Genomic DNA, 24,618 nt, shown 5'->3' on the forward strand with positions numbered 1-24,618 from the left:
TTTGAGTCAGCTGTGCAACTGAAGCCCGCTTCTACCACAAATATGGATGCAAGCTAGGATCTCTAATCCAGAGACTATCTTGCAAGTTAACATATAGTTCTCACTTAATGACCACAATAGGGACCAGAAAATTGGTTGTTAAGCAAGGTGGTTGTTAAGTGAGTCGTGCCCGATTTTACAACCTTTTTGTGGCAGTTGTTAAGCTAATCACTGAGATTGTTAAGCAAATCATGCGGTTCCCCATTGATTTTGCTTGCTGGAAGCCAGTTGGGAAGGTCACAAGTGGTGATCATGTGACCCTGGGATGCTGCAACCATCGTAAGTGCAAGCTGGTTGCCAAGCGCCTGGATTGCGATCACATGACTGTGGGGTGCTGGGACGGTCGTAACTTTGGGCACCAGTCCTACATCACTTTTTTTAGCACCATTTTAATTTCGATCACTAAGCAAATGGTTGTTACTCTTGCCTGCATCCATCATGTACTGACACACACAGACACATATGCTGGACGCTGACTGATCCTGTTCTTACTGTCAGTAGTATTATATTAACTCTGTAATATAGTCCTCACACGTACTTATTACAAACTGTCACAAAAACGTGTGAAGTTACACTAGTGAGAATGATGGAAAAAGGATGCTTTGTGGAACGATGAAGTAACCAACTGGCCTTCAGGGGGTCTTCTTTACAAGATGATTAGAAAACGGTGAAAAGTCTCGAACATTAGCTATCGAGGGCTAAGCCATGGCTTATAGAAAGAACACTTGTGGAGTCCTTGGGGTTCTCCGAGCTTGGCTGTTTTTTGGCAGACGTTTCATTACCTGACTAGGTACCCTCTTCAGTGCACTGATGATGCTACCTAGCTGGGTAACGAAACGTCTGCAAGCAAACAACGCAGCTCAGAGAACATCAAGGACCCCACAGTTCAACCCTGAGCTGCAGAGATTCTCTTCTCTTGGAAAGAACACTTGCTTTGTGGCTTGGTTGATTTATGGTTGGCTTGCGACGTGCAGACTCAGCCAGGTGTGTTTGACATAGCACACGACAGGCCCATGTTAAATGGGAACTGGGCTGCATTTCTCCCCATGGCCCAAAGGAAGGGCTAGAATTTGGTATCGTGTTCGGCGGCGGAAGTGGATGGTTGGCAGGGCCATCCCTTCCTCCAATCTGGCACTCGGGAATCTGCAGTGCATCTCGCCACTACTGGCAGAGACCCACGACCCCTTAGAGCAGTGTTGTCCAAACTTGGGCACTTTAAGATGAGTGGACTTCAACTCCCAGAATTCCCCAGCCAGCATGGCTGGCTGGGGAATTCTGGGAGTTGAAGTCCACTCATCTTAAAGTGCCCAAGTTTGGACAACACTGCCTTAGAGGGAACCCCCAACCAGTGATTTTTAAGATGAAGGTTTAGGAGCCAAGTTCGCTTTCCCGATGAAGAAGATCAAAGCCGAAAGGTTTGCAGCAGAAACAAACCACACACAGAAAAATGGACACGAGTGTGTAATTTATATATAGATATAGATATATATTTATATTTCAATCAAAACACAATTAAATATGGTTTAAGTACTTGAATACTTGGGTATCAGACAATAAGGTGGTACACAGTACCAAAAAACCTATACACAGCTTGTTCTGCTTCTGGCAGGCTGGCAAACGCTGCCTCGCTCCAGCTGATCCCGCAAAATGGGGTTTGTTTAGTCCATTACGGGGGTGCCGGGGGTGCCCAGGGAGGGTAGCACCTCTGGTGGAGGGGCCTGCCGTGCCCTTTCGAGGGCTGCTTGTTCACCTCTGGTCCCCACCTGGCGCTCAAACTGCTGGAGACAGATCAAAAGCTTTCCTACAGGTGTTTTGGATTACGGGTCCTTTTTTATTTTTATTTTATTTTTTTTGCACAAGTCTTCAGAAAACAAACGCCAATAAGAACGTAAAAAACCCTCCGAATGAACAAAAAGGAAAAAAAAAAGTTGCTTCAACAGAAAAGAACGCAGAAGGGAAAAACCAACCAACCAGCACAACGGAGTGGACCTTGTCTTGACCTTGAGTGGGCTCTCTGGTAAGATTACTTGCATGTGGCAAGCGCTGGAGATCAGAGGAAGCTTTAGGCTTGTGTGGAGAGGGGGGGGGGGAAAAGGCAAGCAATCCCCAAATGTTGCACTAAAGGATAAGGAAAAAGGGCCAGTGCTTGAACATGGAGCAATTCAGCAAAAACTGAACAGGGGCAGAGTCGTCGTTTCAGCTTAACGGTGGCACTTGCAAAGCAAAAGAAACAGGAGACACACAAAAGTTCATTGCTTTCTTTTTGCATTTTCCCGGACCGCGGACGTGTTCTGCGGAATCCAGGTGTGGAGTCGAGCCTTTCAGAAAGCAAGAGGCAGAAGGGAACTGAAGTGGAAGTCCTAGGTCAGCTGGAAACGGCTCGTCCCCCACTTCCTCTCCTTTCTGGACTGGCCCACACAGGAGAGGAGGAATACTTCACAAAAGGACATTTCAAAGTGGCTCCAGGATTTTAAGACTGCTCCCTGTCAACTGCGAAGCCTTCTCCGACAGGGTGAAGGTGCCCTGTGCCTTTCTGATTGCAGATGTTCTTTAAAAAGAAAAGTTTTTAAAAAAATCACAGCGAGGAACCCTAAGGGGCAAACTTCTACCTTCATTCCTAACCCAGACTGTCCTCCAGTTCCAAGTGGTGAAGCCAAACAATCCTTTGCAGAAGGAGCTGGGCTGTTCCTTCACAGGTTAAATTTGCTCTCGAGATGGGAAGACGAGCCTTTTTCCCCCACAAAGTGGGGAAAAACACACCAGCTGAGTGGGGTTCGTGGTGCTGAGCTTCCGTCTGAGGAGGCGGCGGTGGCGGCCACGAGAAAGGGAGGAGAGAGTCCAGCTCCGCTTCTCTTCGCAGGAGCCCCCGAAGATCATAGCTGAGGGAAAGGGGAAAAAGGGGCTGGTTAGGAAGCAGGAAGGGGGGCAGGCCTTCCACCTGCAACACGCAGCTTCCCGAGCCCTTTCTCAGTGGGCCCCTTGGGGTGGAAAGTGGACTCCCCCCCCCTTTTGCAAACTCCTATTCCAGACAACTAGCAAGCACCACCCTTCTTCCAACGGAAAACTGCATTGAAATCTACTTGCTTTGGCACTGGAGAGCTCACCACGGGATTCCCATCGCGCAGGGCCCTGGTTTATGTGGCTGGCTTGTTGCTTTAGACTTGTGGCACGTGGATATTGCCAACTGCCTGAATAGGGACGTTACGACAAGTGGCAAAAGCCTGTTAGGTAAATAACAAGCAGTGTGGTCCCCCCCCACCCCCCCAAGGAGGAAGGAAGGAAGAGAGGAGGCATCTGCCCCAATGCTCCTCTCACCAAGAGCACAGGGAGGCCCTCCCCACTGCCCTTAGATTGATCCTGGAGACCCACGAGGGGCAGATTATGGGGCTGACTCTGAGCAACGTATCTGAAAGATCCTGAAAACAGATTTTCTCCAGGATGGTCACTTCACGCAGTCCATCCATGTAGTAAAAATACAGGAGGGGTTTATCACTGCCTTCTCCTGCACAGTATGACCTTCATGCCTTTGCTATTGTCATCTGACTCTGGCATCTTCCGATCTCGCTGCTGCCCCATATAGGCTGGCAGCTGGATGGCCTTCGTGACTTGGGTGACCCTGCGGGGAATATACCCTCTTGACACACACGCCTGGTGTTCTTTGCTCGCTCCTCCCAGGAGCACACGCACGTACCACGCTGAGGCAGCAGAGTCATTCTGCTGGGAAGAATGCAACTCCCATTTTACTGAGCACATTCTATGGCAGCGTTTCTCAACCTTGGCAACTTGAAGATGTGTGGACTTCAACTCCCAGAATTCCCCAGCAGGCAAGGCTGGCTGGGGAATTCTGGGAGTTAAAGTCCACACATCTTCAAGCTGTCAAGGTTGAGAAACACTGTTCTAGCCTAAAGGATTTAAATATTCTTTTAAAACTGAGTAGAGGATCCTTCCACACCCTGGCACTCCTTGAGTATATTAAGGCAAACACTTGGTGCATGCACACCTTGGTCGTGAGCACCCAGAGTTCGGTTTAAGATGGGTGGCCATATAAGTGTTTTAAATAAATACATAAATAAAAATGTTCCTGCCTTTTTCCTCTCAGTTTCTCCAGAGGCTGCCATGGGGGCCTGAATGGCGTAAGAGTCTCTATAATGAGGGCCCCTTTCAAAGAGGGAAGCTGGTTGGCTTGGGTGGAGGACCAGGTGTGATGGAATGGAATTATGAAGGCCAGGCTCAGGGAGATAAACATTTTCTTAGCTCGCCAGAACCGCATAGGAGGAACAAGAGGAAGAGACTGGCACCTCCCTGAGGAATTCACACTGTTGTGGCTGCAGGACTTTGGGAACTGGGGTTTTAGTCTGGGAAGATTCTTGCTAGAGGCTGTAGCTAATAAACATAGCTGGACTGATTTTGCATTGTCTCTTGGAGTTCCTTGGGCTAGGCCTGACACCAGGTGATCTTTGAAGAAGCTCTGGGGCAAGTAAGCAAGCTGATTTTTCTCAGCCTGGTCTTGGTACATCACCCACATGGGTGAATCGCCTCTTGATCTTGCAGTGATGGGCGGGAGCTTGGGACTAAACACCCAGAAAAACACAGTGAAGGAAGGTGGAAAGTGGATCCAGACTCACATCTGACATAGTCCAATCGACAGAGTCTGTAAAAAAGTGACTCAATGAGCAGAGTAGGAGGTATTTTTTTTACTACAAGTAGTCCTCACTTAACGACCGTTTAATGATGGTTTGAAATTACAACGGCCTTGAAAAAGTGCTTTATGACCTGTACTCACACTTACAACTGTCACAAACCATTGCACCCCCCCGTGGTCATGTGACCACAATTTGCAAGCTTTTTTATAACGGTTGTTAAGTGAATCACGTGGTTGTTACATGAATTCCAGCAAAAAACGTCCATGGGGAAGCTGGACTGCTTAACAACTGTGGTGATTCACTTAACAATTGTTGTAAAAATGGTGGTAAAATAGGATCTGGTCATGTGGTGACTCGCTTAACGACCAAGTTTCCAGTTCCTAGTGTGATCATTAAGTGAGGACTATCTGTAACTGATATGAGAAGCTGCAGCTGACATTCCCCGCTTTCCAAACAGTCGCAAAGAGTCTGGAAATTGTTTTCTTAAGACATGAGCAACCAGAGAAAATTGAAAGGTGATCCTCCACTTAACATATCCAGAGAATGAAGAATACTATCTAAAGCATTCAAAGATGAAAGATGGGGGTTATTTATTTACATTTCTAGGCCGCCACAACTCAAATACTCTAGACAGAACTGGCCAGAAGAGTGCCAGGCTGTTTAAAGGAAACCCTGGAACCATCTTCAATCAAAAGGAAGCATCAGGTCACCGTGTGGTTTTTATCTTCCTAGCAGGAAAAAATAAGGCAGGTCTGCTCAGAAGCTTATTCCACTCGGTGCACTACTGTCATTGTGACCCCCAAAAGCTGCCCTCAAGGGTGCGTGCCCAGGTGGGTTCAAGTATGTGTGCTGATGTGGCAACCAGAAACCGAGACTCCACATTGGTACTACATGGACCACAGATAGTATAAATTTGACAGAACCTTATGGAAACATTTTGGCCTTGGGTGCAAAACGAGAGCGTAGCTGCTACTCCTGGGAGCACATTCAGCTGAATGAGCTGCATGAAACGTGATCTGGAGGGACAAGAAAACCTTATTGATTTAAACAGAGAGAAAAACTAAAAAAAACACCAAAGCGGGGCAAAGAACAGGATTAATGGTGTTCCCTGCAATAAACAGAAAATCAGACCCATTCAGAGCATGGGGTTTCCTTGTAGATTGTTTTCTGCTAGTTTCTAGGAAAGCTGTGGCCTCCTGTGTGTTGGCAAGGGAGAAACCCTTCGGTTGAGCAGCCGGACTGCAGAAGGCGATCTGCCTGCTTTTAGATTGAAGAAGAAAACCTGCTTCTCTTTTGTAAGCGGAAAAAGAGACAGGCCGAGGGCAGTGGTGAACTATGGATGATCAAGATGCAGAACCGGAAGGAGATAGTGGGGGACCTTGCAAATGTCGGATTTGAGGAAACGCACTGGAGGCATTCGTCCCGTCAACTCTCTGCTCTAGTACAGAACTGAATGTTGCTTGTCCTTCACTGATCTGAAGAAATCTAGTCTTGAGGAAGATCGAAGGGTTGGAGATGGAGCGTCCACTCAGGGGAGGCCAGACAGGTCTAGCTCAGCGTGAGTGCCTGGCCAAGGCTGGTTCCTAGGGAAGGAAATATCTCACCAAACACTCAGTTGCAAAGGTCGATAGCTAAGTGAAAGAGGGACCAAGACCAAATTCTGCCCTGTTGCTGATATTTTTTTAAAACCACGGCATTATCGTCTGGTGCAGTTTGCAAACTCCAGCCCTGCGAGGTGAATTTCACACCCCAAAGGATCTTGCCAACAGCAAGAGGCTCGGGAGACTTCAGGAAAAGGCCGGGGAAGGCCACCAGCTCATAGCTGTTTATGCTGGCACTGATCTCCTTCTCTCCCAGAAATTCTTTGATATTTAATGTCTGTGAGGTCCAAAAACTGGGGGGGGGGGGGGAATTGGTAGAACCACAGAGAAAAAAGTCACATTTCCTCAGTCTCACAAAGGGATTCTGGAGAAGAATCCTTGCCATGCTGCAGCCAAAAAGAAACAGGGAGACTGGGAAGGGTGCCCAGGAAAAGGCACGCTAAGGGTTGTGTTCCGCTGTGGAAGATTCTGATAATAGTGACCACGCAGGCACATGGCTCTGGGATTCAGACGGCACAAACAGCTGCATCTCTTCAGAAAGAGGTTCCAGAAAGCCAGATTTCTTAGCTTTGCTGTGAATGGGATGCAGGGATCCACTTTGGGGTGGGCAACAGCTGCCCGTGGGAAGCGCCTGGGACGGGGCTGGGCACAAGCAGCTACTGAAGCTGCTCTCCCTTGAGGAGGAGAAGGCCACGTAGTCCCAGCAGGGGGGCCCAGCTCTTGCGCAGGCTCTGGGGACTGTTTACCTGCCAGACCTGCCTGCCAAACAAGTCCCCTGATGCGCCAGCACCAGGAGATCCTGGAGCACCTCAACCAAAGGCGGGCGAGAAACAGGCTGCCCGTTACCTTAGTCACTTTTTCGACAGCTGCCTCTGGGGGCTGGGCCTGCTGCATGACATCGTTAACGATCATCTTCGCTATCCTCCAGGCCATCTCCTCCTGGGCCTAAGAGCAGACCAAGGAACTCGGTCGGAACAGGGCGCTCTGGACTGCCACGAGCAAGCAGAAGGAAGCCCACACCCCAGGACCCTTGCCTCCCCACTTCCCGGCTTCGTGCCAGGCAATTCCTCTGGCCCCCAAAGGACCAGGAGGAGTCAAGCTGATCTGAGGCTTAACTTCCAGAGTATTCAGAGGGGGCTCACCCTGCAACTTTTTTTTTCCTTCCTGGGGAGGGATTTTTGGTTGCTCTGGATTTCTGACATAAAACAGAGACATCTGCACGTCCGTGCAGAGGCAAGGGAGGTTCTTTGGGGATGGCCAGGAGTGGACGCAGTATCTGACTTCTCCGCCAAGCGCGGAGCATCGGAGCGCCTTACCTCGTCTGTGTTCCCTTGCACCCATTTCTTCATTGCTTGTGAAAACATGGACCCTGGGGAGAGGAGAAAGAGGAGGGGAGCAAATGGCCCTTGACTTTGGCACAAAGTGGGGGATTTTCCTCCACTGCGGTTAGGGCCTAACCAAAGCCCTGCCCAACCAGTTCAGTAGCCAAAAGGATCAGGGAGCTCACACAGCTGCCTTGCAAGGAAAGGGGAGAGTGATGGGCACATTTTAAGCTTAGAAAAAAGCAACTGAGCAGGATATGCTCAGCGTGTATTAGTGTTTCTCAATCTTGGCCACTTTAAGATGGGTGGACTTCAACTCCCAGAATTCCCCAGCCAGCATGGCTGGCTGGGGAATTCTGGGAGTTGAAGTCCAGACATCTTAAAGTGGCCAAGGTTGAGAAACAGTGGCATATATATACCAATGCCTGGTCTAGAGAAAGTGGACAGAGTTTTCTTCCCTCTGTTCAAACCCTCGGGCCAACAGCCCTTGAATGAAGCCAACTGGAAGGTCCTTTCAGGGCACATAATTCAGCCATAGAATTCATGGCCACGAGATGACCACTAGCCTGGAATGGCTTTAAAGGAATACATCAATTCAGGGAAGAAAGGTTCATCAAGATTTTCCAGCCATACTATCTTTGAGATGGGGACAGCATGTCCCTCAATGCCAGTTGCAGAGGAAGAACAGTAGGAGATGGGGGGGCTCCCTTTCCTGCTGGCGAGCCCCCCCAGGGGCACCTGCTCGGCCATGGTGAGAAGCAAAATGGAGGACTGAGAGAGACTCTGGCCTGGCCAAGCAGGGCCCTTCTTGTCTTCCTCGACAAAAGCCTTCCTTTCCCGCTCACGTCCTCTGGCAGCAAGTACCAGGAGTCTCACTGGCCCAGAATGTGGAAACGGGCAGGTAAGGTGATGAACACCCTCAAGCAGCTGTCTCAGCCATTAATTCAGGGGCTCCCAACCTGGGGTGCCTGCACCCCAGGGGTGTGAGATGAAATTTCAGGGGGTGCGAAAGCCATTTTATGCACTGAGTTAAAAGCTTATTTTTTTTTAAGTTCAGTTTGTTCACCCGCATTAGAAATTACACTTCTTCATCTCCAAATGCGATATTACTTTCGGAGGGGGTGTGAACATTAATCAAACCTTTCCTAGGGGTGTGCAGCGTAGAAAAGGTTGGGAACCACTGCATTAATTGTTCTCTCTTCATGTGAGCAACTGTCACCTACAGGCGATCATCTGGCTGACCATTAGAAGCCTGTATGGGGAGGTACCATCTGCGAGAAACCTCGAGGTTGCAAATTCTTCAGTGGCATCTCGTGTCTCTCCCTGGCCCCAGCCCTTCCTTTTCAGGTATTTTAATACTTAGGAGAATCATCTCTCGAGGAGGAAGAAGCCGCTTACCTCTGGACTTCTTGACGTCCGGCTCCGGCTCTGATTCTCGAATGAACTGGCCCAGGTCGCTCACACGGCCAAAAGTCATCTTTCTGCAGCAAGAGGGACAGTGGCTTACTAGCTATGGGGGGGGGGGGTCGCAGCAGAGAGGGAGGGCTTGTGACAAAGAAGCCAGCCAAGTCCGCGCACGCTCAAATGGCTCCTGTTTTCTTGGAGGGCCTATTTTTCCCCCATTCTGGAAGAAGAGGGCCTTCTTCTCTGACCTTCAGGCAAGAGGTGTAAAGCAATTTCGAGCTGACCATGGGGAAGGTATGAGAGAGCCACGAAGGAGGAATTTGAACAAGATTACATAGCTTGGCACTAGAAGGAAGTGAGAATGAAACCCAAAATAATTGCATCTTGGATTTTGATATAAGAGGGGACCGAGAAAAACTTGGACAGGTTTTCAAGGTTGTTATACTACCCTTCATCATTCCTTAAAATGGCATTCTAACAAGATGGATGTCAGCCCTTCGTGGAAGGCCTGATCAAGAAACAGTCATGGCAGGAACTCTGGGAATGTGCCTTTCCTGTTATGGGGCAGAATAACTGAATCTTGAAAGCCTGCCAAGTTTGTAACTTCTTATTCTAAATAAAATCAAGGCGGGGTTATCTTGAGTTTCCTTCTCACCCTTCCTTCTATGTCTGGTAATCGCTTCTGCAAGTCCTTTCTTAACAGCTCCCTCCTATCTTCCCCAAGCTCAGCTCTAAATTCCTTGACCAGAAGGTACCATCCAGATGATTAGATTAAGCCCAGACAAACATTTTAAAAGCAACAGGCCCATCGCAGGTTTTTGCAATTGTCAACTGACCCCCTCTGACTGTAGGAAAACAATTGCATTTGCTCCCACCGGCCTCTCGGCATGAAGGAACCTTACCCAGCGTACGTCCGTTGATACAGAGACTCTGGGTCCAGGCTGGCAGCATCAACAATTATTGCTTCATCAAAGTTTTTCAGGATTTTTACGTTGGCCTTTTTGAGGCTGGGCTGCGAGGCAAAGTTCAGATGTTATTAACCAGAGCACGAGAAAAGACAAGAAAAGGAAAAGGAAAAAGAAAAACATACAACTGAACAACCTGGATCAAGTTTTCATAAAAGGACAATCTAATTCTAGAAGGATCCCTATTGTTTGCCCCACCACTAGTCTGTAGCAGAGAACTGGTGGTGGCACTGAGGGGTCTGCAGAAATCACAGCCTGGCTGCCTTGTGTCTGGCAGAGCTTGTCTTGGGGTACAAAAAGGGAGCTCCCAGATGGAGCCGCACCACCATCCCTCTTGGCCCAAAACTTCCATCTTCCATCGCCAGAAGCTGGGCTCCACAGCACAGGGCTGTCTTTCCTAATCTCTCCTTCAGGTGGGCATTGTGGCAGATAATGGGGGAATACCAGGTTGGAGGATGCAGTCTCTGTAGCTAAAGAGACTGGCCTACAAATCTTGGCCATAAACTTACTAAGCTTAAGGCAAGCAAGCTGTTTCTCTGAGCTTCAGTCTTCCTTCACCCCATCTGCAATATGGGGATAATAGTTTTGCAGGAAATCAAAATGCCTTAAAGGCCCAAACCCATCGTATAAGAATGATAGTTCTTTTGGTCAGCCTCACTTCCCCCCTCCAAGCTGACCCGTGCCTCTCACCGGCTGCCTCCAGCAGCAACGTTGGTGGCGGCATCTGCAGCAAAGTGGAACGACATCGCCGCACAAGTCCTCCTTATATGTGCCTGTCTCATGAAACTACGGGGGCACAGGGCTGGTGTAGTGGCATTAATGCACACATTTGTTGCAAAGGCACATCTTGTTCCTTGCTTGCTGGCAAAACACAGGCCAGCAGGCTTGTTTTCTGCCTGTGAGTGCCAGCTACTAGCCAAGAGCAGACTGGTTGCAGCTGGTGGCCTGTTTTTTGCTGGCCAGCAACAATTAAAGCACCATTTAATTTCTAATTTTAATTGGCGCTCTTGGCTTTGAGGTTTTATTTTCTCACGGTTAAACTGCCTTCATTGGCTATACTGCAGAGGCCCTTAAAAATAAGTCATCGGGGTTCCCGCGAAGAGGGAGTAGAAGACCCCAAGCAGACTTAGGGGCTTTTGGGAAGGAGACAACCTAGTCTCAACCGAGCACCTGGGAAGAAGCGGCGCTGTCCGCAGCACCCGCGTGGGAATAGTGGTCGGAAGCGCTGCCAAGGCTGTGAACGTTCAGGGCGAGACTTCCGCTTGCAAATTCATCTCCCCGGACTGAATGGATGAGGTCGTTCAAGTATTTGTAATAAAGATTGCTGGACAGAAAGCTGGGTAAGAAAACCTGCAGGATGAGAGGGAGTGGGAGAAGGGGAGTGACAACCAGCACATCCTTTGCATGCGGAGGGTACCTGTTTTTTGTCTCAAGGTAGAAAAAGGATGGGGTAGTTTTTATTTGCTATTATTATTAAATTTACATGGCGCCTGAATAAACTCAGTTCAGTAGCATTGCTCCCACGGAGGTCAGCAAAAGTTGACTGCACCTTCGCTTGACTTTCTTTACTGTTTTACTTAGGAAGACTCTAAGATGACCGCAAGAGCCAGTTTGTAGTAGTGGTTAAAGGCACCAGGCTAAAAACTGGGAGTTGTTGTTGTTCAGTCGTTAAGTCATGTCTGACTCTTTGTGACCCCATGAGCCATATCGTGCCAGGCCTTCCTGTCCTTCACTGCCTCCCTGAGTTTGCTCAGTTTCATGCTCATTGCTTCAGTGATGCTATCTAACCATCTCATCCTCTGCCGTCCTCTTCTCTTTTTGCCTTCAATCTTTCCCAGCATTGGGGAAAAACTGGGAGACCTGAGTTCTAATCCTGCCTGAGGCACAAAGCTACCTGGGTGACTTTGGGGCGGTCCTTCTCTCTCAGTGTAACAGTGGGTAAATGGCTATTCATTGGCTCTGCATTCAGGAGGATCAGTCATTGATCATAAGAAAGTGATTTTTTCCCCATAGCTGGATTGTGTACACAGTGACACCATCTCATTTGAATGCCGTTGCTGAATTGGTGGTAGCAACGACAACTCTTGTCTAACAACAGCAGCAAGATATTTAGCAAAGTTTCTTGTGAATGTGCATTGCACACTTTCACTGGGCAAAGGAGACATTCTTCTGTTATGGTAGAACTCTTCCATAGGCTGATAAAGGTGTTCTTCTGAATGGCCTGCGCACAGAAACATTATGATGACCTTAGCATTATTAAAGATAAAATAAGAGAGGATTCCTCAGTCTAGCCCTCCTTTCAGAGCCATCCGTATAGATTGTGGGCAATGTCACAGGCTGATAAATCTAACAAAATGTTTGTAGCAATCACTCCCCAGAGCAGTGTTTCTCAACCTTGGCCACTTTAAGAGGGGTGGAAGTCTTCACCTTCAGTTCTGGGAGCTTAAGTCCACCCCTCTTAAAGTGGCCAGGGTTGAGAAACACTCTCTTAGAGGAAAGGCACCAGCCGGAGTTTGGGACTGAACATGGCCATCCAATCTGGCATTCTGAGGAGGCCGCTCAGAGTCACGTTTGAAAGAGTGAGCAGGGCAGCGGCTTCAGTCCTCCAGACCTCTGGAGGGGCCTCTGGAGGGGCCACCCTGGGTTTCTTCTCAGGGGAAGGCAAGATGAACACACGAAGCCAGGGGCGAGGGACCCGCGGAGCCCCTGCGACACCTCCCGAACCAGATCCCTCAAGGTCCTGCTTGAGCCCAGACCATCTGGAGGCCGCCCCTAATTCCAGGGGCCGTGTTCACCTTCTCCATGGTTGTCCAGGCTTGTTGCAGTGGGGTGGTGAAACAGCTGGGGAGCGGCCCGCCTTCCCTGCAGATGTTGGACTCGATTTCCAGCCGTACGGAGTCGTCGAACCCAAGAGGATGAGTGGATTGAAGAGAGAAGTACCTATTTGGGGGGCCAGGAAGAGAAAGAAGGGCAAGACTGAGACCGCGGAGGTGAAACTAGCCTGGGTGCAGTCTTCCTCTCTGGCCCCGGGAAACGCCCCATGACCCAAGCCTTGGTTTTTGCCCTCTCTGGGGGTTGCGTGGTCAGCCTGGGGTGGGGGCTTAGTGGGGGGAAGAGTGACGCAGTGACCCTGAGAACACATAACTGGGAGTAATCCTAGCGCCAGGTCTCCCCAGGCACCAAGCAGATTGTCACCTTACAGCCATGAGGACTAGGGACTTGAGCCCGTCCCCGTCCCCCGTCCCAGCTGTGCTTGCTTCTCACTGTGGAACGCGCCAAACCATCCAAGAGCCTTTCTCTCATGGGGCTGGGGCGTAACTCAGAGAACAGACACGAGCAGGAATTAGGGAAGCTCCAAATGTTTTGGACTGTTAACTGTTTGGTTGCAACCAGCATGTCAGTGGCAAGTTAGGATGGGATGTCTGACCCAAGCCAGCGAGAGGGAGCCACGTTGTTTCATCTGATGCCACAACCTGCAAATCCACCCTAAGGAATTCTGAGAACTGCGGTCCTGGGAAGGGGAGAAAAAAACTGTTCCATTCTGGAAAGGAGTGTTTTGGGTCCTATTTAAGCAAGCTGGGGCACTAATAAGTTGTTCTTATTATATGCTTACCCTGCCTTTATTTTTATATATACAGCATATACAGTATTTTGAGATCTCTCTCTCTCTCTCTCTCTCTATATATATATATATTTATATATGTAGAGAGAGAGAGAGAGAGAGAGAGAGAGTCAACTCAAAGCAGCAAACACACCTAATATTCCTGCCTCCTATTTTAAGTCCTTCCTCGCTGAAACACCTTGGAGACTAGCAATTAAGAACACATTTTTCTTAAGCAACCATGAGATCCTCTGGATCTGACATTGCTCTTATCAGCGGTAGTCAGATGAAAACTAAGCGGGCGGGGCGGGGAGAAAGAGATTCGCAAGAATGAGGCTCACTTATCGTATAAAATCATGGCATCGTTCTGGGCCTCCTGCCCGTCATACTGGCCTTCCTTGGCTGCCAGCTGGGACTGGAAATTATCTGCAGCCAGCCAGAACTGCAAGATATTAACAGCATCTTCTTTCTCCATGAACTAGCAAACAAAAATAGAATGTGAGTGCAAACATTCCTCCTAGAACTGCTAACATTCACTATAGAGAAAAAAAGGGAAGGGGAGAAAAGGCACAGGGGGAGGGGAAGGGGAAGGGGAAGAGGAAGAGAAGGAACACAGAAGGAGGGGAGGGGAGGGGAGGGGAGGGGAAGGGAGGGGAGGACCCTCATGAGGCATTACTCTTATTTTAAAAAAACAGAAAGCACACTTGAGACGGTTTTAACATTAAGCTCAAATCAAGAAGATTTGATCACGAGAGCTCCCAGATGGAGAGACGTTCTGGGTTTCATTCAGAGAAAAATCACCCAGCAAAGAAAATGCCACGGACTGTGCAATAATGGGGCAAGGTCAGAGCCAGTGAAAATAGGCACACGGGCAGAAAATAAAACCCCTTGGGGAGGGGAAGTATGTGACCCGCAAAGAGGCAGCTTCCGATATAAATACACTTGACAATTCTCCAGAACTCTTCACAGCTGTGTTTAAAACAATTCTGCATCTTTAAATTTAGGACTGTTTTCACACCCACAGCCACACATCAAAGAGTCAACAGTGAGCAGAGGATCAGGGTTTTCAGCTCAACCCCAAGACGACATTTCAGGAGGGTGAAGTCTGTTTTCATAACAAAGTCTGAGCTTTTAGGCACACGCAGCCAAGGCTTTATTTCCTTCCGATAACGCAGGGATGAAGGCCACCCTTCTCCCAGCGTGGTTGGGAAGGCAAATTCCACACAACCGGACGGCCACAGGCCCTTGTGCTGAATCTCCTGGGCTCTGCCAAGCACCAGGCCACGCCGAGAAGCAAAGGAGCCCTGTGTCTTACCTCGGAGAAGTAAAAAAGGGCAGATTCGCAGAAGAGGATATCGGCCAGGTAGACCGTCCCGCTCGTCAGCACCTCGATCTGATACTTGCAGAAGTGATGGCTTCGCAGGAATTCACTAAAGTGCCTGCAGGAGGGAGAAAACAGGGTCATCGGAAGCCAAGGGGCTGCCTGGGCCAGCTCCTCCATTCCAAGGTGCCAGAACGAACAGAAAGTAGACAGGAAGAATGACCTAGCCGAGAAATATCCCAGCGAAGGGCTCAGAACTGTCTGCTGTTCCTCAAAGGCACCTCCTGTTTTCCAAGGCTTCTGCATGAGCTGCAAAATCACTCTCAATCCATGCACAGCCTTAACCCTCCACCTTTGCTGTGGTCACTGGCCAGCACAAAGCGGATCCCAGGACGAGTTCAGTGCTAGATCCGTCAACTGGACCAGTAGGATTAAAACGAATACAAGGAGACCTTAAGTCTCGGACTAACGCAAGGGCAAGCTTAAAAAGGAAACTTAAAAAGGAAATTGAGAGAAGTAACAATGGATGACAGAGTGAAATCAGCTAAAGAGGGTTTAAGGATCGCAGGCCACAAACGGGCCTCCAACAAACCTAACAGGAATAGAGTGCAATATAATAATTGACAAGGGAAGTATAAAACAAAGCACGTGTTCCCCTAAAAGGCTAATAAAAGATAATCAGTTTTAGACTTAGTTGTACCAGGCTGATGGCGCTCAATCAAATCCAGTTACCGTGCGCCTTATTTTACACCAGGGTTTGTCAAACTTGGCCACTTTAAGAGCTGTGGACTTCAACTCCCAGAATTCCCCAGCAATTCTGGGAGCTGAAGTACACAGGTCTTAGCTGCCAAATTTGAGAAACCCCATTTTACACACAGCCACACAGAACTTGGCTCCATTACGCATCGTCTCAGGGTGAGCTTCAGACAGTAGGAATTGCACGTCTTAATTTCTTTTTTTCTTTTTTTTGAATACACGGGGGTAGCCTTAAAACAGCACTCCCCCGTCCAATTTTTTCCCACGACAGCCCTGTGAGGCGGGTCAGGTTGAGAGCGAGAATGACTGACCCCGACAGCCCTGTGAGGCGGGTCAGGTTGAGAGCGAGAATGACTGACCCAAAGCCCCCCAGGGGGTTTCCACGGGGGAGGGTGGGCTAGAACCTGGATCTCCCGGTCATAGTCCAACCTCTTCACTTGGACCCCACACCGGGCTTATGGCAAAAGGACTAGGACAGGAAACTGTATGGACATCCAAGGGGCAACAGGATGACTCTCAACCCTTACGTTCACGCTGAAAGGGGCAACGGTCTCAGAAAAAGACCCGAAGGATGCTTTGCCCACCTTGCTCTGGGGCTGGGCTAGAGCCAAACCTAGGAACGGGAAGGCAAGAAGCTTCATTCTGTTTAAATGACTTACTCTTGCTCCATGGCATTAAACACTACTGACTGTGCCATGACAAAGCAGTTGGGGTCCACCTGTCCGTCTTCCCCGCAGATCTTTGCTGAAAAGTCACCAGAAGATATTCCTGTTAGTGGCAGAGCTTACAGCAGAGAAGACAGGCGGCTTAGAGGCCGGCCACCAGCGAGGAGGGACGCGCGGCACGTGCTCCTGACCACAGCGGTTGGAAACCGGGCTGCAGGGCACGGCTCCCTTCCAGCCCCGTCTCCCCAGGTTGGTTATCGTGAGAGACGGCCGTGGTTTGGGAGCGTGACTTCTTACCCACGATATCGTTCCTCATCAACTCTGTAATTGGTATTGGTTTAGCAGCATCTGGAGAAATATATTTGGTAAAAATGGTAACTGCATCCTGCTCGATACCTAGGAGGAAGAGAGAGAAGAGATAAAAGGGTCCACGGCTTGGCAACAGCGATGCTGCACAAAGGAGAACTGGGGTTCGTCTGAGGTCGTGGCGAGTCTGGAAAAGAAACGGTTCGCCGGTTTTCAGAAATCTTGCAATGAATAACTGGAGCTTAAGTTTTCTTTTTTGAGAAGGAAGCCAAGAGTTGCACAATTCCATCTAAGAGGAAGATTGAGCGGGGACCTTTTTTTTTGTGAAGAGCAATCCCCTTTGTCCCAGCATTGAGTGACTAATTGCTTTGAAACCCAGGGCCTTTCAGAAATGGATCTTCCTCCCCTCTGGAACAACTCTCCCAGGAAATGCCCATCTTGCCTCCATTTTCTTCCCCTCCCTCTGTGGCTTAGAGCACATGGGTAGTCCTTGTTCAGCGACCATTCAAAGTTACGGCGGTGCTGGAAAAAAAAAAACTTTACAGTTGCAGCATCTCTCAATCACGTGATCACCATTACAGCCAGTACACATTGTCCCATGCCTGACCCATTGTTTTTCTTTTTCCCCCCTTACAGAGCGGAGAGATTGGAGAAGAAGGGATTACAGGAGAGTAAGCAGGCACACCATGGGGAATACACATCAAAAGGAATGCGGTGGCACACTGAGCCTGGTGTATTCCTTATGGTGTGCCTGCTTACTCTCTTGTAATCCCTTCCGCTCCAGTGAATGTAAACACAAACCTTAATTCCCTTCTTGCTAATTATCCCAGCACCGGGGTGAGCATTCCCAAGGGCGGGGGAGTGGGAAAAAGGAAAGCCCAGTTGCACTTATGTGATTTCCCACTTAGCGCCCGCTTCGCTTAACAACAGAGTTGCTGGTCCCAATTGTGGTCGCTAAACAAGGTCTCCCTGTAATTGTCTTGGGGACCAGACCTATTTTCCTGACACCATCATCTAATGATCTCTGCAGCACCATATACTTTTGAACAAAGACATACCTCACTGAGGAAAAAAGAATTCTTTGCAACACTTAAAATAATTCCTTCCGTGGCAGGTGTGAGGAACCTATCCTTCCTGCCTCAAGCATCACTAGCCATTCTGGCAAGGGCAGCTGGGAGTTGTAGTTCAGCTACAGCTGGAAGGCTGCACTGCTCTCCACCACTTCTACAGCTTTGGCCACGCAGTGAAAATAAACCAATCGAGCACGCCCTTCCCTGTGTAAAGAGCCTGCACCACACTACTTGTATTCAAACCAGGAATTCTTCATGCTTCAAATCTCCCTTTACTTATAAACTCTTTAGCTGAGCTTTGCAAAACCAATTGTTCTCTTGCGAAGAGATGACCTGTTACCTCACTCCAATCACTTTTAGCAAATCAAGGGAAACATTAAAAAAACACACCGTGAACGATGAACACAGTGAATAGGAGGAGCGGATTAAGGACTGGATTCTTAATCTCAGTCATGCTCCTCTGACTAAATTGAGATTTAGTATTACATGCACAGCACAAACTTCTCTGAGCCCAAGCAAAATTCTTCCTTCTCCAGTTTGTGTTCCTGAACTTTGGGGCTTTGTTGCAAGCAAACCAGGGATTGTGGTTTAATGTAAACCCAGGTCAGCAGCACATGAGCAGGGGTTGGCCCAGGACACAGGTTCTAGTTTAGCCAGCAGATCTTACACTTTAACCTAATTCCCTCCAGAAGAACTGAACTATGATGCTGACTGGGACCATACTGGTGGTCCTGGGAATGGAAGTCTGTGTCCTCCTGAGTTCAGAGAGAAGGTAGGCCCTTAAATGAGGATGCCACTGCAAAATATGGGGAGCTTCTTGGAGAGGGTGCGGATGCTAGGAAGGGCTTACTTTTCATGAGTTTTCCTGATAAGTCCTTTAGTGCAAAGGAAGGACTATTTCTATTGGACACTGAGACATTGGAAGAGTCTTGAGGTTCATCCGGAACAGGATAGTCCTCTGTCTCCGACGTTCCCAACCCCAAACGGGCTTTACCGCCGCCTTCGCAAAGCAGCAAATGGTTCCGAAGCATCAACGTTGATCTGTTTGGTTCGGCAACTGTCAAATAAGCAGGGGAGGGCTCAGTGGGGCAGCAATCCTCCAGGCCTCCGTTGAGCGACTCGCTGTGGAGGGAAAACCCAGGAAGGTTCTGCTGCTGGAGAGAAGGGGACACCGGCTCAGCCAGGGAGCTGTGCTTAACCGTGTTCAAGCTGTGTGCTCTGATGCGGGACCACGTGCTGGAGCGGAAGGTCTCAGCTTCCAGCCAGAATCTGACCAGGTGCTCCATGCGATGGACCTCCATGTACTGGGTGAAGTAAGGGAGGGCCACAGCATCGCGCAGGACTTGCTTTAGCGTCTTGGAGAGGCTCGACTTGGTTTCTTGAGCTTGATAATCCAGACAGGAGCGGCCTGGAGGAAGCAGAGGGAGAAGAGGTGAGGACTTGGTTCCTGGGCTGAGACGTTCTCTGCGCTTGCAGGTAGGCACCCTACCAAATATCTCAACCTGGCAGCTTACAGAGGACGGAAGCTGCCTCTAAGAGCTGATGGGCCAGAGCAAAACTAGCTATTTCCTTGTGGCCTATTGAGTGAGGAATAGGGCCCTCAACTGGTTGGAAACATTCTTTTAGCCGATTCCCATATTTTTCTTTGGCCTTAGATAAGGGAAGAGTATCTTCTCGAGGATACCATCCCAGTGACTTAACTGCCATAGCCGTTTCTCTGACGGTGCGTACAGAGGATGTGACCGAGATAGCCCACTACAATTCTAAGAAACACTTACACCACAACATTTTTAAAAAATATCCAATCGATCCGAGAGCCTTTCTAAGTCAAGCTTTCAACTGCATTGTAGCCTTACTGTTGCAAGGTTACCAGGAAATATTTCATCATCGCAGGCCAGGCAGAGGCCTGCAACCTTCTGGCTGGGTGGAAACCTCTGCAGTTTTGAGGGTCAGGCAAATGGCTGCTGGAAGTGGTGGGCGACGGCCCTGCTCATTCGTGAAATGGCTGGGTTGGGGGATGCGCTCAGTTTTAAAGCACTGATTCACTAGGATTTTATGGACCACTTCCCCCTACCCAGCTCTGCTTCCCTTCACCATTTTTCTGGTCAGGGAGACTCTCCTATAAATAAAACACTGCCTTAGAGCTACCCATCAAGCATATTTTATGTCTCTATGTCAGCGTTTCTCAACCTTAGTCATTTTAAGATGCATGGACTTCAACTCCCAGAATTCCACAGCCAGCCATGCTGGCTGTGGAATTCTGGGAGTTGAAGTCCACCCATCTTAAAATGGCTCAGGTTGAGAAGCACTGCTCTATGTAATACGCATATTCAGGACGTCTTTGGACCCAGCTGGGCTAGAAAAAGAGACCAGGCTCACCCAGGTCTCCAAAGTGAGCAGCTTCCATGTGGCTGGGCTGCTTCTTAAGGGCGGCTGTGCGGCTGCTGCAGGATTCCATGTTGGCTGAGATGGCGTTGATCGCCACATGGCTTGGTCCGGCAGCCTCCAGCAAGGCATGGCTCCTGGTACTTCTCTGGGGGGAAAGTCCTCGTGCTGCAGCTGCAAAGGGAACCAAAACGTGACGCTGCTTTTGTGAGCTGAAACCTGGTTAGTCTTGAATGTGCTGCCAGATGCCCTGTCTGGGTTGTATTTATTTTACCGTTAGTCCTCAACTTATGACGGCAATCCGGACCGGAATTTCCGTCACTAAGCGACTCGTCGTAAAGCGCAACCGCATTGCTTAGCAAAGGCAATCCCTGCAGTCCTGGTTGCCATTGTTAACTGAATCCCACAGTCGTTAGCAAGAGTCAGGTCGGGCGCACGAGGGTACAGCATGGGTTGGGGAAGGTGAGCAAGTGGCCAGCAAGCACAAGTGCAGAGGGGTGGGGGAGGGTGCATGGGTGGGGGAGACTTACCCAAGCAACGTGCCACTTTCCCTGCCTGCTTCCCCACTGACTTTCTGGGGAAGTTGGCAGGGAAGGTTGCAAATGGTGATCATGTGATTGTGGGGTACTGCCACTGGCTATCAGAGTGAACCAGTTGCCCAGTGCCCAGATTGCAATCATATGACCACAGGGGAACTCCGAGGAACGGTCATAACCACCATTTGTTTAGTGCCGTTGTAACTTCAAACAGTTGCTGAATGAATGGTCGTAGGTCGGGGACTACCTGTAATATCATTTACAGTCACTCCTCATTTAGCAGCTACCTCGTTTAGCCTCCATTCATAAATATGACAGTAATAAGTGGCGGGGGAAAAAAATCATTTTCTAACCAATACATGCACTTATGACCAAATTTTGTGTGCCTGACCACATATGCCAGAGTGACCTCACAGGGTTGTTGTTGTGGAGAAAAAAAGGAGGAGGAAGGAGTATTATGTATGTTCACCGTCTTGAGTTATTTATAAAAAATAATAAAGGTGGGATAAAAATCTAATAAATAAATAAATGAACACTGGCATAGTGGCACAAGAGAAATTTATCTGTATGCGATGGTAGCAACCAGTGATCTTCTCATCATCTCTCTCTCTCTGTCATGTGTTCACTTAGTGACCGTTTCGCTTCTGATTTAAGGCACGGATTGTGGTCGCTAAATGAGCAGAGGGTGTGTTCATTACTAACATGGCTAGGTCACTCTCCTCCAGACAGCTCGGCGTAGTTACTTCATGGCTTAAGATACGGTGCAAACCCTCAAAACGGGTCTCGCCAGATTCCTACGTTCTGCAAACACAGCCCCGGAATTTGCAAGTGGGAGCCTGCAAATTCTTGTGGTAGAAGGCAAAGAGGACCAACCTGAATATTTTCTGGAGAGGCTCCGTGTATTGCAGCAGGATGTAGGTAAATGTTGCTATACAAACTCACTCTCTGATGGAGTGCTGAAGTGTCTATAGTTAAGTGCTCAGGAACAGTAAATGCTCATTTCTACGACAGAAATGAGAGGTAACACAAAAACACACAACTCTCTATTGTTTAGAAATTGATTATATGCCATCAAGACTGATTAAGTGCCCTCAAGTGTCGACTCTTAGTGAACACACAGATTTTCTCCAGGAATTGCTTAGAAACAAACACCCTTTTTTCCTTTCAAGCCACAATGTTTCACTATATTCATTATTTGGGGTTAAAATACAAACAAACACTCAAATGCAAGAACAGAATCTGCATTAGAACTGTGTATAAAAATCAAGAATCACAGTCAATACAATAAAAAAAAAAAATCATCAGGAGAGGTAGCCATTAACAACCCAGCCCTCCTGAATTTATGAATCAGAATTATAAACAGCACAGAGGTGATATAATTTCTCCTCTTCTCTCCACTTCCTGCTGCTATATTCAAACAATAGAGACATTTGGAGTGACTAAGTGATTAAGCACCTTGGAGGCACCTACAGGAAGCCACAAGGACTCTGTAGGAAGGACAACAAGGGAGGTTAATAAGGCAGTTGGAAGAAATTAGTTCTAATGGGAAGAGGATGCTGAGCACGTGAAGGCTGGGCCAAGATGATTAGCTTCAGGAATAATGGGGTCACTGGTCCTTCTTAGCCTTTCTTTGTAACCCAGAATAGGAAAAAGCAAGTTTCACCTGGGTTGGGGGGGAACCCATAAAACGTTCTGTTGCAGCATAGCATATCTGGAAGAAAGAGGCTCTGAATAACAGAGATTAGGGAAATTCATTTAAGCGGAACCTCTTAATCGTAAAAGATTACGGACATTTGCAGAAACGGAGGGTGATTCAGTCCCAATTCCTAGACTGGGGTGATGACAACATCTTAAACCCTGCGGGATTCAAGCGTTCTAGAACGGGGCAGCTCACCAAAGCTTCCGGGCATTGGAGCAGGTCCAGACTCTGTAAATGTGAAAGGAAAGCAGTTAATTTTTGCAGAGTTCTCAAACAGAAATGTGACCAAGAGCCCACCCCACCTTCCAATGTAGCTTTAGAAGCCCTCTAGAATTTAGTCAGCATATTCCAAGACTGTTTCAAGGCCAAATCCAGGCAAAATTGGCCAATTTATGATTCCCTTGGTACAAATCTGAATGTCAGGGTAAGAAAAGATGGCCTGCAAATTTAATCCTGGATCATCAGGAGGATTATTCCCAAGCCAGTCTGCTTGAGGCAGAAAGGATGCCAGAGTTGAAAAATGAAAAAAAAAAAAAAAGAACTTGTGATTTATGGTTTTGATGATTAGACAGGATAGATTATAAAAAGAAGAGAATCACGATGTAACTTTAGAGAGAGAGATTAAAATATATTTATACCTATAACTGCTGTGAAGAATATCGGAAGCCACCTCTTTACACTGTTATATCTTTCTTTTTATCTTTCTCTTTTCTTTCTTCTCTTTTCTTTTATCATTCGGTTATTTCTAACTTGCTTTGTTTTCCCTGTTCTAATTTGTATTAGTTCTTAAAGAAAGGACGCCAGAGTTGAGCGGGCCCTTGTGCTCCAAGATCCTTATAATATTGATTCTCTGGGCCCCCAAGGACATTGTGGGGCCTTTTCACCATCTCCGTAGCTGCCAGCCTCTCTCATTAGTGGACAGATACAGGGTGGGAGCCATCCAGAGGAGAAGCCGGCCATCCAAAGCATTTAAGGGCATTTCCAGAACATGGCGACCCCGCAGGAGTAACCCACCAGCAAACTGGAGAACGGGGAATTACCTTTAATTGCCCTGGCTTCTGCTGGCTTCTGGTGCTCTCTGCCTTTCACTGCAAAGCACAAAGAGAGGCTGTTCTTAGGGATGGATGGAAAAACAGGAATATTGTTGCGTCTCCAGAAATACCGATGCAACTGACTCAAGGAACGCATCTCCCCAACAGCAACAAAAGACTTACGACGTGCTCTCGAGCAAACAAGGTGAGATACAGTCCAAGCATAAATAAAATCCACAGGTTAGATCAGAAGAGGAAAACAGCCCAATTAAACTGATGGTCTGTTATAAGTAGGAAAGGGAATTCAGTGCTAGGTCAACACAGAACACAGCAGTACAAACAAATGGACGATTATCCCACTAGAGCTGTTTTTTTCAGACTTGGACACTTTAAGATGGATCAGTTTCAATTCCCAGAATTCCCCAGCCAGCATGCTGGCTGGGGAATTCTGGGAGTTGAAGTCCACACATCATAAAGTGGCCAAAAACACTGCACTAGAAAAACTCCTTTCTCTGTACCAACAAGGTAACGAAACAGGTGCTTGCACAGTATGGAAGAAAAATCTTACTCCCTGATATTTTTCTAATCGAGCAGCAGCTCTGAACAGAATATATGGAAAAGCCACGTGTCTAGAATCTGCAGAATTCTTTGCAGCTTAATGCCCACACCCTGGAAAATCGTATGATGTTGTGAAAAGGATTTCGGAAGACAGGAAACTGCCTAAACCAGCGTTTCTCAACCTTGGCAACTTTAACGTGTGTGAACTTCAACTCCAAGAATTCCTCAGCCAGCATGGTGCCAAGGTTGAGAAACCCTGGTCTAAACCACTGGCCCACTGAATCTGTATCATCCAACAGCAGCTCCCAAAAGTCCTGTGAGGGGGTCTTCCACAAGCCTATTATTTACGAAGCTACCTTGGGAATATCCTGAACTATGCTACATTTCCTCCCATTTCACTAGTTTGCTAAAAGAGGGAGAGATGGGCAGCATTAAACTCTTTATGCCCTTAAATAATTTCCCTCCCATCATATCAAAATGGCACTGAAGTTTTAAAGAAAATTTGGCTGAATTTTCCTCTTTCCGGTTCATCCTTCTTTCTTTTAATGCCATGCCTCTCTGATCCTAAGGCTGTGGGCTCGTTTGAACTGAGTTTCAAAAGCTGAGCTGGCAGGATTTGGGGGTCTGAACAAGTAATAATAAAGCAAGATGGGAGGTGTCAATTGCTGGCCATTTCAAGATAGCAACTGCCCTCTGACAAGGGGGTGACTGTACCA

The 24,618-nt window shown here is 48.1% G+C and overlaps 1 protein-coding gene across 5 annotated transcripts in view; it reads right to left on the reverse strand.

Annotated features, from left to right (window-relative positions):
• Window positions 1–1,499: 1,499 nt before the first annotated feature.
• AKAP10 (A-kinase anchoring protein 10) overlaps window positions 1,500–24,618 on the reverse strand; it is a 37,981-nt gene continuing 14,862 nt past the window's right edge. The window contains exons 2-16 of one of the 5 annotated variants that reach the window (XM_088131283.1): window positions 23,354–23,401; window positions 22,509–22,541; window positions 20,073–20,252; window positions 18,544–19,101; window positions 16,615–16,713; window positions 16,312–16,396; window positions 14,891–15,014; window positions 13,917–14,053; window positions 12,770–12,914; window positions 11,145–11,324; window positions 9,912–10,021; window positions 9,004–9,086; window positions 7,600–7,652; window positions 7,130–7,228; window positions 1,500–2,918 (exon numbers count right to left, since the gene is read on the reverse strand). In XM_088131283.1, the coding sequence (XP_087987409.1) occupies window positions 2,913–2,918; window positions 7,130–7,228; window positions 7,600–7,652; window positions 9,004–9,086; window positions 9,912–10,021; window positions 11,145–11,324; window positions 12,770–12,914; window positions 13,917–14,053; window positions 14,891–15,014; window positions 16,312–16,396; window positions 16,615–16,713; window positions 18,544–19,101; window positions 20,073–20,252; window positions 22,509–22,541; window positions 23,354–23,401 (1,940 nt within the window). In that variant the 3' untranslated portion in view covers window positions 1,500–2,912. Of the gene's footprint in view, window positions 2,919–7,129; window positions 7,229–7,599; window positions 7,653–9,003; window positions 9,087–9,907; window positions 10,022–11,144; window positions 11,325–12,769; window positions 12,915–13,916; window positions 14,054–14,890; window positions 15,015–16,311; window positions 16,397–16,614; window positions 16,714–18,543; window positions 19,102–20,072; window positions 20,253–22,405; window positions 22,542–23,353; window positions 23,402–24,618 lie in introns of those variants that run through there. The other 4 variants (XM_088131284.1, XM_088131286.1, XM_088131285.1 and 1 more) reach the window with 4 other exon arrangements.

The sequence above is a fragment of the Python bivittatus genome, unplaced genomic scaffold (genome assembly GCF_059951505.1).
Source record: "Python bivittatus isolate LINGU-HERP-01145 unplaced genomic scaffold, Pbiv_v1 ctg000940_np1212, whole genome shotgun sequence".
Classification (NCBI taxonomy): Eukaryota; Metazoa; Chordata; class Lepidosauria; order Squamata; family Pythonidae; genus Python; species Python bivittatus.